The sequence below is a fragment of the Alligator sinensis genome, unplaced genomic scaffold (genome assembly GCF_000455745.1).
Source record: "Alligator sinensis unplaced genomic scaffold, ASM45574v1 scaffold351_1, whole genome shotgun sequence".
Lineage (NCBI taxonomy): Eukaryota > Metazoa > Chordata > Crocodylia > Alligatoridae > Alligator > Alligator sinensis.
Genome location: NW_005842790.1, coordinates 605,879 through 626,553, shown reverse-complemented (window position 1 = coordinate 626,553; position 20,675 = coordinate 605,879). Strand labels below are relative to the sequence as shown.

Sequence of the window (20,675 nt, the reverse complement as noted above, 5' to 3'; positions counted from 1 at the left end):
CTGCAAAACTAGCATTGCATATTCACTTAATTATATGATGTTATAGGAGTTCTGCATCTTCGTTAGAACCAACTCTCCTTTATTAACTCTCCCACAGAACCCAAATCTTGGAGTTAGTGTTGTTGACCAGCAGAGGAATTTCTTCAAAGCAGACCAGTTATTGGTAAGTAAAAGTATTGGGCATCTTCCCTGGGGAAATGTTTGAAACTTTCATTTGTTTCATTGTAGTTGGTTGGAAGAGGGTTATACATGCCTCAGGATTTGCGCTGAAGTGCTTCAAAAGAGGAATATGCTTCTGTCTTGTTAGAGATCTTAACAATAAAAATATTTGTGTCCTAGGAACTCACTTGGGGTATGGATACACTTAATGTGAAAACTTTTATTTGGGTAATGGCTGGAGGAGAGATTAAGTTAAGTTGTTTTTTATGTAATGGTTGACCAGTGGTTCTCAAGCTTTTTAAATTTGAGGTACTCCTCAGAAAATGCCAGCTCCTAGTTTTCACGTGGTTTTTTTGACTACAGAAAAATAATAGAGCAATTCTTCTGTTGCTAAGAACTCGGACAGTTCGCACAGGTCAGAAATGTTTTTAATGCTATGGATTCATATTTGAAATCTCTGGGTTTATCATGTTAATCATATTTGTACATGTAATAGTGGCACTCTACAGCACCCTTGAAAGGGTCTCTGGGCATCTCAGGGTGACCTGGCATCTTGGTTGAGAATCACTGCTGTAGCCCACTTCCAATAGGCTTCTCAAAGGTTTTACTGTGAATAGAAATGGTAGAATGAACCATTCATAAACATTCATATAATATAATATAGCTGCTGAAGTGATGATTTACACAACAAAAAAATTTTGTTCACTTTTTCTTGCCTCTTGAGAGTAATAAACAAAATAGTAATTTGGCTCATGAAATATTCCTGATATCACTGTAAAAACCTGATATATGTATTTTTAGAACTATAAACCAGCCTATATTTTATCCTTGAAGTTGCTTATTTTATTTAGATATTTCTACAATAGGTCATGTGTATCCTGATACAACTTCTCTGTTAAAGGCAATACTGCCTATGCAGCTACTTAAACATAGCTTTAATACCATGCTAATGTTGTATGAGGCGGTGATAAACTTCAGTCACATCTAAACAAAACAAAATCTGTTGAACCTCTTGCAGTTCATAACAGAATCTACTTCATTTTTAATTATGAAAGAATACATTGTTCTGGCACCCAGCATTTAGTGAGGCCAGCAGCTATTTAGCCCTCATGCACAAAAGGTGCTCAGGAGACATGTCTGCATTAGTATTTCTTTGTGCCCCTGCATTACCAAAGTAGTTGTATTCCTTTACCTGAAGCTGGAGGTGAATGTCCCCCACAGGAACACTAAACTTCAGGGCCACTGCAATGGGATTGCTGTTTGAAGGAAAATATTCAAAACTATGTAAGGTATTCTGAGTGTTCAAAAAAAGAAAGGCACCTAAAATAGTGAAGGGTATGAATGTTCTTGCTGGCAGTCATCCCAACCATATACAAAGAGTTTTTAAGATAAACTGACAATGGTGGTTGCCATTTTATTATTTTTTTAAAATCTGCATCTACCAATGGGTACAGGGGAAACACTGATAGAACAGACAGAAAATTAGTTTTTATCAAGATAAATATGTAGGTTTGATGTAGAGAACTACATAAGGAAGCTCTGGCTTGGGTCTGGAACCAGTTGTCATATGCGTTCATATTCACTCAGTACTAATCAGAACAAGGATGTTAAACTCATTTAGCCCTGTGGGCCAGATTCATGCAGTGGGGGCTCCTCATGGGCTGGGTCCAGCCTGTATGGCTTCTGGCAGTGGCCACTAAAGCACGGTGTTGGCACCAGCAGCCAAAGTGTTAATGCTACTGCCTCATAACTGCCTTCTCTACTGGAGCTACTGTGCAGAAATGGAGGTTAAGCAGAAGCAGCATTAACTCCTTCACTTCCAGCACCTCAGGCAAGAAGCCCCATGGGCCAAGTGACCCACCTCTATGGGCCAGATTTGGATCACACGCCATATGTTTGATGTCCCTAATGAAAGCTCAGAGATGGAATGGAATAGAAATCTGTCGCGCTTCTTAGCTCTCAGTGACTATTCCTGGTACCATATATTGTTCGTTGAAGCAAACTAGGAAAATACCCCAAGTGGACAAATGGACATAAGGCAAAAGGAACATTCCTAGGATAGAGGCTACACAAGGAACCAGATAGTATCCTTGCTCTGACTCAGGTGCCTTCCAAGAGACTGTTCCCTCAAAATGCCATTTGTGTTTGGGTTTGGCACCAGAGGTGTTTCACAAGGAAATACAGCAGATTTTTGATGGTACAGAGCAGTGGGCTGCATGCTACTTTTAAGCCTGTTATACCTCTTTGAACTCGTACAATTCTGTTCTAAAAATAACATAAAAAAGTAACTATCGCTATGCCACACTGTAACTTGTCCAGAAACCTGAATTAGATTGTGAATATTTCAACCATTTACTTTTCTCTTCCTTTTCCTGTATTTATATTTCCCCTTTGGTTCCCCATTCTTCCATTTTGCATACGCTTTAGAAGTTTAACACATTCTCCCTCTGTAACATGTATATTCCTGTGTGAGGGAACAACAGCCTGTTTTATACCAAAGATGATGCTTTGATCTGGCAAAAAAAACAGAAGAACATGACCAGAAGCACAGAGCCACTTAGAACGGTCCGAGAATGCTGGGATAAAGCAAAATAAACAGAATAGTAAATTTCATATAATGCACGTTTTTCCCCTAACATATATTAACATGCGATGGCTAGCTAGGGCCCAGTAAGATTGAGGCAGTCACCTACATGCCTGCCCCAATAGGCAAAGTGGTAAAAAGGTACTTTGTAATGGTGAATTATGTAGGAAAATGTGTGCGTAACACAAACCAGTTACATCCATCAGGCATCTCTGGAACAAAGATGCAACTCTTAAAAAGTATGAGAAGCTGAAAGAGTTAAAAGGCCTCATTCTGAAGGTACTGAGACCATAAGTGCAATACCCAATTGTTCACAGAGGACATTGGTACAGAATAGCCAAAATTGGAGACCAGTGGCTTATGTATTACAGGTGCTCATATCTCTCAGATAAAGCATTGCCCTTAGTCTGTGGGTATTTTGCTTGCTGTGTATGCCAAAAATACTACAGGTAAACAGATTATTTTGCATATCAAGTCTACTTTTGCTAAAGAGAGCATTGCAGTGCCAAAGTTTCATCTAACAGTTGATCACTGCACAGTAGACATGAGCATAAGTGTGCTTAAAAAAAATGTCCCTACTGACTCCCAAGTCAAAGGACTGCTTGAAAACAGTGTAAAAAAGTGCCTGCTTACAAAAGACTGTGGAGTCAGATTTGGACATGAATTTTGCACTGTTAAATTACAAAAATGCACCAGTGAAGCATAAGCAGTTTCCTGCTGGCATTTTATTCAAAATCTTACTGAAAATTAGAGTGCTTGTACTGTTGGAAACTGATACCAGAATCCTTGGGACCCTGTTGACGGGGTGGAGGATACATGAAGCAAAACACAAAAATTCCATATAATTTGGGCTTTGGGGAGCTGCCATCACTTCAGGAAAATGTTGGTATGCATTCCCACCATGGTAGTTAATACCAATAGTGTCACAAGGGGGTAGCCCTGCACTTCCAGGAGACTGAACTTTGTGTCCATCCAGAATGATGAAGGAATAGGTAACAGCTTCAGATGTAAGACGGGGGGAATGCTGAATTATCTATCATTGCTCAAGAAGGTCTCATACCAGCAACAACCACAGCACACTGAGATGATCGAACCCCAGAGCATAGCACAGTTAAAACTGATAAGCTTACTACTGCCTGACATCAGTGGCCCTGATATCTCAAGGGAGACCTGCAGGTCAACACAACAGTAGAGTGCCCCACAGAGATTAATTAAATAATTGAGGTTACCATATTTACCGAAATCCAAGACAAGGTTTTTGCCCTCCCCACCCCCCAATTAGCATGTGAAGAAAAAAAAAGCAAACCCTGTCTTGGATTCAGGCTTGAGGCTGAAGCTGGAGTGGAGCCACTTCCTGTCCTCCACCAGGATGGCTTGTTTGGTGGGGAAAGAGGCTTGCAGCCAGCGGAGCACAGGGGCGAGGAAGGAAATTTAAGATGACCTTCCAGTAATTACATTTTATACATGGAAAATTACGGTACATTTTTAATTTTCCATGTGTAGAATCTAATTATTGGGGGTCATCTAAAATTTAAAGATATGTTGGATTCAGGTAAATATGGTCATTGTTAAATTGGTTGGGAAAGGAAGAGGTGGGGAACTACATGTTTTGAGATTCCAGAAAAGTGAGGTGCACTGAAATCCTTTTAAGGTTGTTGCAGGGTGTCACACACACTTAGCACTGTTAGGTGTTCAGACACCTGATTTCACATGATTCACAAGATAAACCCAAAGATTTCACATAGAAATCCCTAGTGTCAAATACATTCTGATGTGTTGTGGTCTTTCTGAGATCTCTGATACAGAATAATTGCTCTACTATTTTTCTGTAATCAAAAAACAAGTGGAAGTTAAGAGAAGGCATTTGCTTCAGGATACCTTAAGTCTACAAAGGCTGAGAACTGCTGTTCTAGAATGATGGAAAGGGTTGTTGGATTGTGCAGAAGTTTCTATTAATCTGTACTGATTGGTTGGAATTCAGAAGTGAATGAAGGCTTCTGTCGGAGTCCTTGGCTCGTAGTGATTTCTGGAATGTAGATGGGATTCAAAGGCTCAGTTAGTAGAAAAATGAGACTTAATTTCAAATCAGTGACAGGCTGGTGAAGCTGATTTCCAGGAAGCTGCAGCTTCTCAAATTGCTGCTTTTAAGAAGTGCAAAAAGTTCTTCAACTGCTGAAGACAAAACTCTTTTTATTAACTCCTTCCAAAAAGTTCCTCAGCCACTCTAGCAAGTCTGTCCTCAGCATGCAGCAGTATCACCTTGGGAGAACTGTCACAAAACAAGGCAAACAAATATTTTCAGTTGCACCTGAACAAACACAAAGGCTGGATCCAGACATGCAGGCAAGTGTAATTTGTTGCACCACAAACCACACGCCCAGCATGTTAAAATATGCCCCACACTGCTAATTTGCAGTGCAGAGGCAAAATTTGCTATTGGGAAATCCAGTAAAAAAAGGGAAATGTGAAAAAAAGGCAGCTCAGTGCATGCCCTGGCAGACACAGAAGCTCAGTCCTCCCAGGAGATGCTTTCACTGCTGGCCAGAGTGTCTCCCCAGCACACGGAGCCAGAAGGAGGCGGCAAATGGCATTCCTCCAAAGCAGAGCATTTTGCCCCACACCAAAGAACATGTGCACGGGTGAGTGCAGCAGCAAAAAGTAGCTGCACAATTTTGTGTCACTACTTTTATTTGCTGCTGCAAACACACGTGGGGACATGCCCAAATGTTCTAGTCTTTGCTTTCACACACACACACATTCACCCTAGTATAGGAATGTGGGGGAGGCAGAAACAGGCTCAGTTTGGGGGCTAAAGTGTAAGGCCTGGTCTACATTGCAAAGCCAGATTATTTTGAACTAAGGTATGGCCTTTCAGGCTTTTGCTTGGCAGGGAATTTAAAGTTTAAAAAAAAATTATAGCTTAACTCTCTCTGTAGTGCAGAAGTTGCCTGATAATCCCAAGCTTCAGGACTTTTGCTGGTTGCCAGCTGGAGCTAGGGGGGAATATATTTTTCCTTTCCATGAATGCCTGCTGGCCTCTGAGGTTTTTTGGGCCTTTTTTTGCCCTCCTCTTAAGACATAAGAACATTGGCTACAGCTAAGGGTGTATAGGTTTTTGACTGGGGTGTATTGATGTCCTTGCTAGTCTTTAAAAAGGGATAGAGGGCCTTCCGCTTCTGTTCCAGGTGATACTAGCTGCCAAATTTGGGGCTAGGAAAGATTTTTTTTCCCCTAGGATATTCTGAGATGCTCCTACTGTTGTAGCGGCAGGGCACTAGCAGTGCCCTAGTCTTTCCTGCTCTTACCTATAACACAGTAGAGTGTGTTCTTGGTGCTTCCAGCATTGTGTTTTGTGGTTCTGTAGGTCCGGAGTTCGCTCAGTGCCATCTGCACGCAGCCTACTACCTCTATGTCTGTTTGTCTGTGCGGGAGCAGGTTCCTGACCTTCCTTCCACAAGGTGCTCCTGACACAGGATGCAAACTGGTCGAACCGGAGTGATGGGCTCCCCTTGTGGTTCTGTAGGCATGTTTGAAGTGGCATCTTGTGGGGATTCTTTGGGTTAACAACTGCCTGCAAATGCAGGAAACTGGAATTCAATAGCTTGGGATGCTCCTTCCAGTCTTTTGTCCTTACATTAAAGCTTCCCTGTGTAAATAAACGCAAAGACTCTTCTAATCCTTGTGCCTAGTTCAACCAGAGTCCTTTTAAAATTAGCCCCACAGACTTTGGATAAAGTTTTTTTTAAAAGCACCTAAAATAACCTTTAAAATAAAACATGGACTCCTAATTTGGTACATGCTTTAAAAAGTTATACCCATTGCTGCTGAGGCTAGTTAGGACTAACGCTACAGATCTAGGCACATATATTGACCCAAAGTTGCTCAGTGTTCAATTTCCTAATGCTCAATGCTGAATCAAAGATGTAACCTTTGATTTGGGATGTGGACTGCAGTTATGAGTGGGAGACTAAACATTAGTTTTTTTTCGGTCCCTTGATCTTTGTTAAGTTAAGGGATGAAAGGATTGGAAATCCCTGGCTCTGAAGCTGCAAAAGTTTCACTTGTTAAATCTCTAGTGCCTGTGTAAATCAATTGAAAATGTTTCCTTGCAGAATGAGTGCGCTGCAAAAGTGTGAGTGCAGCTTTTGAAGGATAACAGAATGGCTTTAAACCAGCAGATTCTAGTACTGAGAACAATGTATAGACCTCACCCTCGGCTAACTGCCAGAATATTTACCCAGCTTCTCAGAGGGGTTTTGCAGCTGGAGACATGTTCTACACTGCTGCAGCCAAGCTGCTAGTGGTACTGGTGCTAGCTAACAAAAATCTAATTCAGATACGTGTAGACAAAGTGAAGTCGCACCTCAGCTGCAGTGTAAGCATATATACTCTGACTTTCCAAGGGCACTGCTCTGCTTACAGGTCCATGGGTAACTGTCTTGGAACAAAGCACAATTCTCTTGCCTCAGTGAGTACAGAGTGTCAAAAGATCCTACTTGAAAATCTGAGGCACCAAGATGTTCCCATGCTTATATGCTTAGAGATGGGAAGAGGAGCTGCTGGCTAACCCACTGCTCCACTTCATTTACTGGAAGACAGAAAAGGGCAATTCTCTCTCTCTGGAAGAGTATGTAATGGCTGTAGTACACCACAAAATAAGTTTCTTAGCTCCCAACAAGACAAATACTGTACAGGAGAAATGGTTGGATGTTAGGGGAGTGAGAGAAGTGCAGAGGACGGAAGAAAACTACAGATGGAAGAAAAATCTGAATCGGACAAAGTACCCATGCAGTTATTGCTCTTGTCACTTGAACCCTTCTCCACAATTACAAGGCACAATACTTGAAGCACCAAGAACACCCAGAAAAGTCTTGGCTCTTAATATCTAAGAATAATAGTATGTGCATGGATAGGGAGCCCCAGTTACATCTAAGAGCCTGGTGCTTCTAAAACTAAAAGCAATACTCAGTTTTGGTTTGTATCAACAGAAGTTGTGTCTAAGAACAAGAGACCAAAGGCCTGGAGTGTATTAGTACTTTAACATCCCTTGCCTGCATGGGGAATTTTAAATAAGTGCCAGATTGAGCCAAAAAAAATGCTGTAAGTCTTTTCTTTCTAGTGATCAGAATATTCCTGTGAGAATCCCACTGGATCTCCCACCTGCCACCCACTCAGGTTTTTCCTTTAAAATCACTACTCTGAGCAAATCTAAGTATTTGTCATATTAGACCATAAATCACTGCTAGAAGGCAAATGATGGATGAGGCTGTATCTGTGGAGAAGCTGTTCAGTATGATGGTCCATATATAGAGTTTAATTTAGATACTGATTGCTATCTGTTGAGATCTAGACACCCACTACTAGTTTTTTGGAGCATTGCTATTGGATTGTTAAATACTGCCTGAGTGGGCTGTCTCTCTTCCAGCATTATGTTGCAGATAAGTTGTTACTTATAATGATAGGTCAAAATTATGCACTGGGGTTTTTTTGTTAATGGCTGATGGCTGTAAGAGATTCTTTACAAAATAATTTGCTATTATCTCTGTGTTTGAATGGCTTTTGGAAACCAACAGCCAACACATTATACCGTATATGATATCTATCCACCAGCCAACCAACTGTAAGTGCAAAATATTTTGCCCACATCAAGCGGGATTTTATGGTGTTCGTTAGTATCCATTTATTAGTTACCAGAAAATTTTTTGGATGCAAGCAGGCCTCAAAGAGTCCAAAGGCAGGCATACAGGCTGCAGACTAAGCATTTTAAGCTCTAAACTAAATGACTAAGTGGGTAAACTCAAGCCAAGATATCTAACCAACCAACACATTATATTACATGTGAATCCTCTTTGGATATTATATGCAGACTTTATAAGCGTTTATTCAGTGCCTGTAGAGGAAAACATCTATAAATCTGAGTTGTATAGACCTCCTTGGATCTGTATGTTTTCTGGTGCAATTAAGAGATTGTCTTACTCTCAATACCAAGCTCTGATAAAGAGAGAAACAACATCTCTTGTAAATCATAGGCTTTTCTGTTGGGTAGAATTACAAATATCTGTAGCTTAAATCATGCTATCAACATGGTGACTAGTTTCTTGTCATTTTTAAAGTATGCTGCCAATAGCGTGTGTTTATGGAGAAACAAAAAACTTCTCAAATGTTAATAACATGTCTTATGAAACAGGCTGTGTATTTAAAAAAACAAAACAAAAATGAAGGGAAGAGGTGACCTGGTCTGGTGACACTTAAGAAGGTTGGTGATTCCTTTCTTGTTATTTCCTTGAAAAAGCATCCTAACACGATCCTCGTGAGTGAATGTCTGCTCATGCAAAGCTCTGACAAATAGGATTCTGGCTATAATGCTTTGCCAGAATCCCAATGACTGAGATGCTGAATCAGGATCCATATTTTCTTTGGTATATAGGATGCAACCAAGCTTTATAAGCCTCTGCCACGACTGCTTGCATTTAGAGAGTGGTTACAGAAAAATGTTTAACTTTGGCTGAACCTAGCGTGAGGTCATTGGGTGAAGCTGCAGGGAACAGCTGGTTTCTATGCTGGACACACTATTTTGGCTGGCAACTATTAATTCTGACAAGTGAGTAAGATCATGCCAAAAGAAATTAGGCACGTACATGAGACTCGACTCTGCCTATAGAGAGTGGCTGAAAAGCAGCTTCACAACCCAGTAATTCGAGTGCTGTACACGCTAGTGTCCATGGTAATTCTTGTCTGATACTTTATGCTTTCAACACCTAAGGTGGTCACCTCAGAAACAATGCCCTACCAAGACATACAACTTACTTTAGCTGTTGGAAAAAGTGCTGAGATTTCTCTTAGTACAGTCTCCATGAGCCATGCTTCGGGAGACTATGCATCAGCTTTAGCCTGTTACTGCTTTTTGTCCTGGAACATGATCAGTCCTCCATGTCTCCCAGGAAATGCTGGTATAAAGAGGCATCAGACGAACTAGGAACACATCTCCCTGTTCTATACTGTAAGTGCAAAGTCCTGCTGACAAAACTCTTGTCAGTTTTTGCTCAAGAGGCTACAAACAGCAGCAGTGAAACTAGGTTGTTACCTCTTCTTATTAACAGTCAAATCACTGTAGTTAACTTGTATTTTTTTGCAGAATTGAGAAGACAGACCTTGATCAGCTCATGTCTGGAAAGCTGCACCTATAACGTCTTTAAAATATTTGGTTTGCAATAGTCTAATACTTTACACTGCATGCTTGCCTTTGGCCTCTAAGGCCTGCTTACATCAAAAACTTTTTCTAGTAACTAATAAATGGGTACTAATGAACATCATAAAAGTCATGCTTGGCATGAGCAAAATGTTATTGCACTTGCAGGCTGCTATAGGGAATTAAACTTCCAGTTAGGGTCTATTAGTCAATGTTAGGAATGACAACTTCTTGAACTAAAACGATAAAAAACATTATTTTGACAGATTTCTCCAGCTGCGAAGAAGTACTACAGGGACAGTTTTGTCTTTTGAAGTTGCTAGACCTGCTTACAAGCAGCAGCACTGCATCAACACAAGAAACCATTTTCAATTTTTCAGAATGTGCTACTAAACTAACTTTTACAGCTGCAGTTTTAGATGTACCATGGGATGCATCAAATCCAAGGATGCCTTTCCAGGCCCAAACCCTTTCATGGATGAGAAGAGCAGGAAAGGTGATGATGGAGTCACCGGGGAGAAATCATCGCTGATTACAGTAAAACTTGATGAGAGAGGCTCATCAAGTGCCGCAGTGCTAGACTATGCACACAGGCTGTCTCATGAGATTCTTGATCAGGCAGTGAGACAATGGGCAGTGACTGAAAGCAAATACAGTGACATCCCATTCATTGAAAGTGATGTCCCCTGAATTGCAAGGCTTCTCATTTTGATGTCCTGCGAAGCAATTCACAAATAAATTTCCAGTAAAAGCAGATATAATTTAAGAAAAACTACAACTGTATGAATGTTTCTGGAAGGGCAGGGTGCATAGAATGCCTCTTATATTGTTAAGAGATCAAGAGCAACTGAACTGCAGTAGAATATGTTAAATCAAATGTCAGTTGCAATTGGCCATCTGGTGACTGTTCTGGCTGCTTGGTATGTGTGGAGTCTGATTCTAATTTAATGTCAGGAAAGGGGATACACAAAAAACCCAGCTGCCCAGCACCTGCATTATCATGTCCTTGCTGCAGCACCAAAGATCTTCATGGATAAGGTACAAATTGGTCTTGTGCTGCATAAAAACTACTTTTATAATCAGGTAGTCCTTGCATCTGCTGGGTCTTAAGTGAGGACAGAATTGCTTTATAAAAGTAAATCTAATTAAGCTCTGGGGGTTTAGAGCTATTACATAGATAAATTATGAATGACCTTGATCCTTATGGCCTGCCTAAACATGTGAAAAATAACAACTGAACCAAGGCAAGGTGTTACATAACAATGAAAAATAGCAAGAAAACTGCGTGCATTATACTGCCATGAAGTCTGCCCTTCTCAGCACGTCAACAAGAAACGTATTAAAGATGATGATAACCTAATTATCATTTACCATTTGAAATGCCTTGACTTCTGCGAAGTGAGTGAAGGCTGTTCACTAAGTTTATGAATTCAACTGCCTTACTCATGATCATGGCAATTGCTTACAAATGATCATTATCTGTGGACCAGTGTGGGTGGACTATAAACAATACATGTTCTGGACCTTTCATCTCATAATACTATGCTGTATTACAGTGAAATGTCATTCTAGCATGACATTAGTAAAAGACTGTTCCAAATGGTGTGCACTAAAGCCTCTCTCCTGCTAGTAGGAGGTGCTATCATTCTTGTTAGAAAAACTGTGTATGGCCACTTCATACTGTGATGCAGTGACACAGTTAATATGCAAAAAAAGCATGACTGAGCTCAAGGCTGAAGGGTAAAGTCCAGAGATTTTTTTTTCCCCTCATCTAGTTCAGCACTAAAGTATATAGTATATTCAGTTTCAATAGAATCTGTAGTCCAACTTACTCCAGGTAACAGTGAGCCCAGATATTAAGCAAGAAAGAATCCTGAAGGCAGGAACTGACAGAATATCATCTAAAAAGCCAATGGGTCCAACATTTTATCTCACTGTAATTCCATTTAGGACCTTAGTCTTTCTGGACTGTTTCTTCTTCCTCTGGGAGTAAGCGACTAGGCACTGTTACATGAAGCAGTGGTGCTGTTTCTCCTGTTCCACTGTAGCTTAACTCAGTCAAACCATTTCCAGCTTTTTGTTCTGTTTTGAATACAACTGATTAAGCTTATCTGTCCATTACATAAAGGAGAAAAATGGCTGATTGCAAAGATAAGTGATAATGGCAACTTAAGTTCTTTGGTTTGGTTCAGTTCATGCAGGCAAACAACCTATCAGAATTAAATTTCATCATGATGAACGCTTGCAGTTCACACAGCATAAGGCTACCTTGAGACAGAAGTCTCCTATTCATACTGTTAGATCGGCTGATCTTCAGAAAACTCTCTCAAGTATTTGCTGAAAAGGGAAGAGGAGATAAAATAGTGAGTGGTAAATGTAAACCAAACCCACAATAGCAGTGGCATTTTAATTGGCTACAAGGTCTCCCTAAAACTCTGGAGGAGTAGAGTATACTTAGTAATGAAAATCTGAGAGCACCCTGGAAAGAGGCAATTCCAAACGCCGAGATGGACGTCATTGAACAACTCGAATGAATCCACTTTGCTGTGACTTAACTAGTTAATCTAGTCTAAAAAGGGATATTTCTTCCTAAACATCAAAGAACACTTCAAATAATTTGCCCTACAGCATTAAAAGTAAATGGAAACAGTACTGTGGTAAGCTCCCTGCTGTAGAAGTAATTATTTTTAAAAAATGTATAACAACTGGACTGCATGGTCACTGCTCATCAGATAGACAGGGGCCTGCATTCTGAAGGGCAGAAGCAACATTTAAAAAACCCACTTTACCACAATCTGGAATTATCAGCAGTATGGTTTAAGGAACACAGCAGCTGACTGAATGGGCGCTTTCAGATTACAGTTCAAATATGTTTTGGGAACAAGATCACGTTTGTGAGTGTAAATTACAGACTTTAAATTAAGTTAATCTCCCCTTTTCACAGCAAAATAGATAGGCATTAATGTCCGTTTAAACTAGAGATGATGTGTATACGCAACCTGGTTCCAAGCTGTGTTAAACACACATTCTTTCCATTTCCTGCTTGAATAGCTGCCCGACTTGTTACAAAAACACTCCAGCTGATAATATTGCCTTCATTTATAGATCAGTATATACTGGACATTTCATGTCTGCTTCTAGTAATCCCTACAGCAATGAGCAGAGTGGGAGAAAGGGATTCTTTTCATGTTCCTTCTTAGAAGCCACTCTCTAACCCACAAAGGGAGCTCCAGGCACTTGACTGCTCAGCTATTTTACAGGGCTTCTTGGTCAATGAGCTGATCTATAAAAGCAGACACGTCAGGTTTACTCCAAGGCCAAATAGTGTAAAGAGCAAGGTGATGGAAAGGAGTGCACAATAATTACAGCATAAAATCCTTGGGACTTCTTGCAGCTGAACAGCCCTCACTGAGAAAAATGTAATGCTTTGATTCTGCCACCCTCCCAAATAGAGGGAGAAGCAAATGCTCTCCTACATCTTTGGGGAATGCTCTAAACCTACAGGCTCCATTTTGTGAGGGAACTTAGATCCTTACCTCCTGAAGAGAGTTCAGAGTTGCAAAGCATGAATGGAAGAAGGCACTTCCCTGCAAGTGCCAAAGACCATGCTGCACAGGCAGCTCACTGTGCCTGGCAGCTGCATCCTCAGCCTGCTGTTCTGCTCGAAACTGTTCAAGGGAAGCAGTGAAGCCCTTTTGGACGGGCTCATTAGTACTGCTGAGTAACAGGACTACTTGACCTGCCACAGCACCACATAGACATAGCTATGCTGCTTCAGGTTTAGGGAGTAGCCCACACAAAGCAGTGCATTTGAGGGTCCCACATTCAGACATTAAGTTTACCATGTAGCCAAGGCCCAAGTCCCTGGAAGGGCTGGGGTTTGGGCCCCCTATCATACTTTGTGGAGTCAGTGGGACCTCATACTTAGATGCATAGGTTTGTGCGTGCACTGTACAGGGAACCACAGTGATTAACTGGGGATGCAGATTCCATTACCTAGCTAGGCACCTAAAAGACCAGGTGCTGCGATGTTCAGCGTTTTGACATCTAAGTCCTGTAGTGGATCTAGGCCATGGTGCCCAGCACTTACTTGAGCTAAGGCAGCAGATGCTTATCTGAAATCAGACTCTCCATCTCCATCTTTCTAGTAAGGATGCATTTTAGCAGCAGACATGTTCTACATTAGGTAGATGAAACTAACTTGCGGCTGAGTCACAGCACCCACACCACTCACCAAGAACAACATTAAATATGCAAGAAACAAAAAGAGAAAGTTATGTAGCTGTAAGTAAACGGTACATGACAATGAGCTATGGCATACAGCAGTCAGCCTCATGGCTGCCACCTACAGTGTAGACCCTACTAAAATCATCTTGCACTACAAAGTCCTTTCCAGACTGAAATCTCTTAGCTCAGGTGTTCAAACCTTGTCTGCTCCCACTACTGCCTGCCAGTTTACAGCAGCTTTAATACACCCTAGACTGCTAGACCAGCTGTCTAACAGAAGTGACACTTCCTTGGATGGTAACACTTTAGGCAAGCACACAGCAGATGGGAAAACACAATTTCAGGAGCAACAGAGACAGCAGTAAGGAGTATAAGAGCCAGACAACAGGACACTTCTTCCCAAATGCCTCTACCCTTAAAACAGACAATACTACACTATTCTAAATTCTGAAGTATTTCTGGGAAGGATGAAGACAAAAGTCTTTACCAAAATAAAATTACATCTCAACTGAAATAGTTGTCTATTGATTGTAATAAAAACAATACTACAGTTTAAAAATACAGCTGCATCATTGGTTCAAGAATTGAACTTGTTTTGCTTTTCATCTGACATTAGCACATTCTTTCTAAAAATGCATTTCCAGCTCCATTACCTTGTCCCATAGAACAGGATAGGTGACACCTCACTAAATATAGTCTAAATGGATGTTATCTGCCTTGCCTGATACTCTAATGATGGTTCAAGAATGTTCACTACAGCACAACTTTGTAAAAGTGACACTTCAGCAGCCATACAGGACTGAGTCCCCAACTGTAGCACATTACAATATATTTTTACAATATTTTTGTGGGAAAAAAAAAAACTTTCTTTTTAAACTGAATAAAATTAAGTTGCAATTAATTGCTGTAAGGTTTTTATTCAATTAAAATACACAGTGCATTATACTTAACTTCCATATAAACCCTTGCAATTACATTAGCATGCCAGGCACTTGACAAACAGAGAAGGCACAATCCCTGACCCAAGGAACTGATGTTCTTGACTTGGGTTACTAAGCACCCAGAGGAGTATAGGGAGCAAAAATTTTGCTGGAAAAAAAAAAGAAAAGAAGTTCCCTGGATGCTTCCCAGGTTATACTATTTTAAATAGTGCTAAATTTAAAAGAGTAAATTTTTCAAACAGATATTTGTTTTAGAAGCTTAAGTCCTTTTGTCACAAATGACTCATTGGTGTATCAATACTGCTGAGGCTATTTGTTATTAGTATCTAAAATATATGTGGTCACATTAAAAAGCAGCTGGATAAAAATTTTACCAAAGATTCCAGGTCTCTGAAAAGAGGAGCTGAGTTTCCAGTGTTTCTCAGGCTTGCTCTCCTCTACTTTATTTAAATAAAGATATTGTGGTTCAACCAGTGTCTGCTTTATTACCAGTACCTATAAATCCTAGGGCAGAAGGAACACTGAATAATATACTGCATTCTAGTCACTGCTGCACACCACCTTCGAGAGCGTTACAAACACTTCTTCCGTCTTTCCACTCTGTCATTCTATTCTTTTTTTTCCCTTTTGCCAGTGCGAATTACTGAACATGTTTCTATCTGAACAAAAGCTTTCACCCTTTCATCTCATATCCTACTCTTCACTAGTCTGCAGAGAACTCAAAATCCTACATGTGTGACCTCATTGTCTGTTGCCATAGAAACAACTGGAAAGAGCCACTGAAATTTAGCTTTTCAAACTAACTGTAAAAAGCATTCAGTCTTCGTGTTGAACATGCAGTACATAGACCAGTGATCATGTGTGACATACAGAATAGTAGAGATGATAATTTTACATAATAAAGTTGGGATGGTATCAAGGGGATCTCGTTGCACTGTGGAACTTCAGGGCATTATCATCATCACCAGCCTCAGGTGGAGCAGCAGCTTTTCAGACATGTTTGAAGATACGTTCAGCAGCTGGTTTAAAATGCAGGTTCTGTTCTCTCTTCCTGCTCCCCTGTCCATGTTATCAGGGGGGAAAAGGCAAGGATCTGTTTGGGTGATATTTTTTACTGGACCAACTGCATGCTTTGGGTAGACTTAAGCAAGCTTTTGAATGCAATCAATTCTTCTTCAGATCTGAGCTCCAGGTGTTAAAAGCTAACTCAGCATCAACTTTTCACAATATTGACTGCAGTTTTCTAGTCGTTCTTAAATCTAGGGTTCAGAAAAGTGCCCCAGTTCAGCTTCTGTAAATAAATGTACATGCTAACTGCAAGACCAGCTGGACAGCAGCAATATTTTAACATTTTCCTTGGGAGTTTTCAATCACCAAGCTTAGCTTCTTTCCAGTTATATATTTAACTTAAAAGTTACACTACTAACTGCAAGTGCACTGGCCACAGGGGCCAGCTAACAAGCTCATGTAAATAATTGGTTCTTCCTACCATTACTAGTTTTGTACTTATAGTATAGCCCCAAATCATCTCCTCTGCACCCAGCCCAAGGAACAGAGCCAAGTAGTAGAGGGAGCGAGACTTCAAGCAGGGAATTTAGCAGAGCTTGCATGTAGAATATGAACAGACCTATTTTGCAGCTGGAACTTCTTTCTTAAGTACTGGAAGCGATTTCTGGGCTTCAAATACCATATACTGCTCCCTTACCCCCACCCCAGAGATTTCAGGTATCTGAATTCTTCAGTCCCTCTGCTTGGCCTGTTCCAAACTCACAGTACACACAGTATATTTCCTTTTAGTTTCCACAAATCCTGCCCTCAGCTGCTTGTATTAGAATGCCATGGTTACACTGTATGGGGGCTGTCCATACCTATAAAAACGAAACCTGAATTCATCCATGTGATGTCTTTCCACTTTCTGGTTACCTAAACTCCAACCATCTGCTATAGTCTTGGGACCAACCTCATCCCTACACCATTGAAGCCAACAGAGCTTCACCCTCTGACATCAGCAGTGAATTTACGCCTCGGTTCTCATCAGAAAGACATTATTCCACTGGCACCAAAAACCAGGGGGAGTTCACTAAACTGGGAAGTAAAGACAATGCTTTCAAATACAGGTTTACAAAATTACGTAAATAATCTACAGTTTGCTAAAAATGGCAACTACATTTAAAACTGACACAGCCACATAAAATACTTGATGGGGCCTGGCAATTTAATTTGTAAAACTCACTGCCACTCCAGACTACAAGAAAAATCAAATACAGGTTTCCCTTGTGTTATGCTGTACATTACGGCTGCATGAAGCTTTGGTCACTGATTCAATTCAGCAGAGATTCGGCCTGATTCAGTGGCTGAACCTCCAAATCTGAATCAAATCAGGAGACCCTTTAATCTCTCTGAATTGAATCGGAACACTTTGAATCAATTCGGAGAGATTCGACGATTCGCAGGTAGATGCAGCTTTAAATGTTTTTTCTACATACCTCAAGGTACCAGGCAGCTCGTGAATGCTGAAATGCTGGGGCGGATGGAGCATCCCACAGATGCACTGTGGGGTCCCCAGCGTGCTCGGCAGCAGAACCAGAAGTGGACCAGAAGCACTTCCGGTCCACTTCTGGGTGTGCTGTGGAGTACACAGGGAGGCGCCCCACGCCCTCCCAGCTTGGCGACTGGTGCCTCCTGGGTGTGGGGGGGCACCCGGGGTCCCCTTATGGCCAATTGCTGAGCCAGGGAAGTGTGGGGGAGGGGGGCCGCGCACTCGAAGACAGATCCAGAAGTCGACCAGAAGTACTTATGGTCCACTTCTAGGTTTGCCACTGAGCATGCAGGGGACGCCCCTGCACTCCTGTGGGACACTCCATCCACCACAGCATTGCAGCATTCACAAGCTGCGCCTGCTGCCTTGAGGTATGTAGAAAAAACATTTAAAGCTGTGTCTATGGCCGAATCACTGATTCCGTGAATCAGCATCAAATCTTCAGATTCAGCTGAATCAAATTGGGGACAGTGATCCGAATCAACAAATCGAATCACTGTCCCTGATTCGGGATGAATCTGAATTGAATACAGCCCGTTTTGCACACCTCTACTGTACATGTGTTCCTGGAAAATGGTGCATAACTCAAATTTGCATAAAGGGAACCCACTTTACAATGTAACAAATAGGGATACGGTCCAAGACCTCAACTGTACTGACCCCCAGACCCATTTCTTTTACAAGACAATTTTGGTATTCAGCAACGACAGTACACACAAGCAGAGTGGTGGTGAATGTTACCATAATGGGGATGGCAACTACAGAAACACGTGTCGCAGACAATGAATGAGGAGCACAGATCCACACAGAAGACCATATTTTGGTGTGCATCACTTCCACAAAGCAGTGCACAAAGCAGCTAGCTGTGGGCTTTCACCACACCGATCGCATAAGAGTGAATTTACCTTACATATAATGAATTTTTGGTATAAAAAGGGTCGTTGCATAAGAGCAAATTCACACATACAGAATATGCATACAGCAAGGGAAACCTATAATGGGCTATGCACTGACCCAGTGACACAATCAATAGCACAACACCACCTTCCTGTCAACTCAATAACATATTAAAACCATTTTTTCTTTTGCATTACCAAAAAATCCCAAACACCAGGCACTGAATGTGTGTAGAACACTTGCATTTGAAGCTCTCAGAGGACTTTACAAAAGTTAACCATCTTCATTTTATAGAGAAATATCTAAGGCATAGAACCAGTCACTCAGGCTCCTGGCAGCTCCCCAAAAGACTAAGACCTGCATCCAAAAAAATGAACGGTTCTTTCTTATTTAGCAGCAGTAGGCAAAAGACTTTCTTGAAGTCCTTTAATTCCTTGTACAAGGCAGTCATGATTCAGTTTTCACTATGGTAGTGTAGATAAAAGTGAAAACTACAGAGTGCAAAAATTTAAATATGCATCTAAAAGCAGATTGAAGACAAAGATGACACCATACCTCCTCCTCCAAAATCTTTGCACCACTATTCTTTTTTATATCCTAATATTAAATCAGATGAATAAAACTTCCAGAGGTTTCTCCAGCTCCATTATAACTTGAGATCGTTGCTTCCCAGTGACTTAAAGCAACTGTCCAAAACTTCATCTGTTACTTCTTCTAAGGTAGCTGGCTTCCACTTTGGGGCTTGGTCTTTGTCAATCAGCACTATAAAGATGAAATATGACATGAAGCTATCAGTGAACTTTATCAAAATTACTTCAGATGGCATTAACAGTCTACTGTTACAATATTTAGTGCATATCAATCCACTCTCTAGCATATTTATTTTCGGTAAGATTTAATTCCCCCTTCCCCACAATGCTCCCCACCATTCCCCTGAGTGTGACTGTCCTCTGAAATGTACTGTTAACTAATTCACACTTCAGAATTACAAAAGACTAGAGATATACAAACACTCAAAAAATCCCAAGTGTGCTTGCAAACTATGAAGCAGGGTGTGTAATGGTCCAGACAAACTTTAAGCCAGTGGTTTCTGTTAGATCTGCTCTAGCTCAATGCACACAATCCTTTGGTAATGGGATAGAGGTATAGAAACCTATACAGGATATCCATTGTAAAAAAGGGTCCTAGTAAAATCTGGCAAGTGACTAAACAGTTATTCAAATACTTAAGGAATTTAAATATTTCATACTGAGTCACAGATATGCAGAACTGGAAGGGACCTCCAGAGGTCATCTCATCCAATCCCCTGCTCAAGACAGGAACATCCCTGTCTAACCTGAATTTAAACATTTCCAATGATAGAGCTTCTACACCTTCTCTTGGTAATCTGTTCCATTGCTTAGTTATCCTCAATCATTAGACAATTCTAATACCCAAATCTTAATTGCAGATTTCAGACAGTTCCTGGGGTACTGCGGCCCAGCTAGTCATTTCCCAGTTTGCATTTCTGCATTTGATTATTCTGTTTCAAGCACAGTACTTTGCACTTGTCCTTACTGAATTTCATCCAATTAATTTCACATCATTATTTCAATTGATTACGGTCACTTTCAGCCTTGATCCTATCCTTCAGGACATTTGCTACCCCACTCAGCTTGATGTCATCTGCAAATCTACTAAACATGCATGCAAAGCCAACCTCCGAGTCAGTAATGAAAACATTAAAAGGTACTAGATGGAGAGAAGTGGCAGCAGCTGTGGCACAAACACAGCTTCCAGCTCCCTGAGCAGCTCCTCTGCTCAGCCCCAGCATAGGCACAGGCAAAGGCCTGCACCTCCACAAGCCATGGGCTGTACATTACTGACCCCTTGCTCTAGGTGCTAGGAAGCAAATTCTTGGCCAAGTATCTTTCTAGACATCGAGGGTGGACTGACTAATCTGTAATTTCTTGTACTTTCCATGTTCTCTTAAAGGTGAACACTACATTTGCCTTTTTCCTGTCGTTTCGGGTTTTACCTGACTCCAGGAGTTCTCAAAGATAATAGCCACTGGCCCTGCCATTAGCGCAGTCAATTCCTTGGGTACTTTAAGAAGAATTTCATCTGGCTTTGCTGATTCAAAACTATGCAATTTATTTA

The 20,675-nt window shown here is 41.0% G+C and overlaps 1 protein-coding gene across 10 annotated transcripts in view; it reads right to left on the bottom strand.

Annotated features, from left to right (window-relative positions):
- Positions 1-549: 549 nt before the first annotated feature.
- Positions 550-20,675, bottom strand: part of HIBCH (3-hydroxyisobutyryl-CoA hydrolase) — a 118,229-nt gene continuing 98,103 nt past the window's right edge. For 4 of the 10 annotated variants that reach the window (XM_006034995.3, XM_006034994.3, XM_025191138.1 and 1 more), the window contains one exon: positions 18,353-19,298. In XM_006034995.3, coding sequence (XP_006035057.1) covers positions 19,183-19,298 — 116 coding nt within the window. In that variant the 3' untranslated portion in view covers positions 18,353-19,182. Of the gene's footprint in view, positions 767-1,351; positions 1,416-10,632; positions 17,186-18,352; positions 19,299-20,675 lie in introns of those variants that run through there. The other 6 variants (XR_325097.2, XR_003091677.1, XR_325096.2 and 3 more) reach the window with 6 other exon arrangements.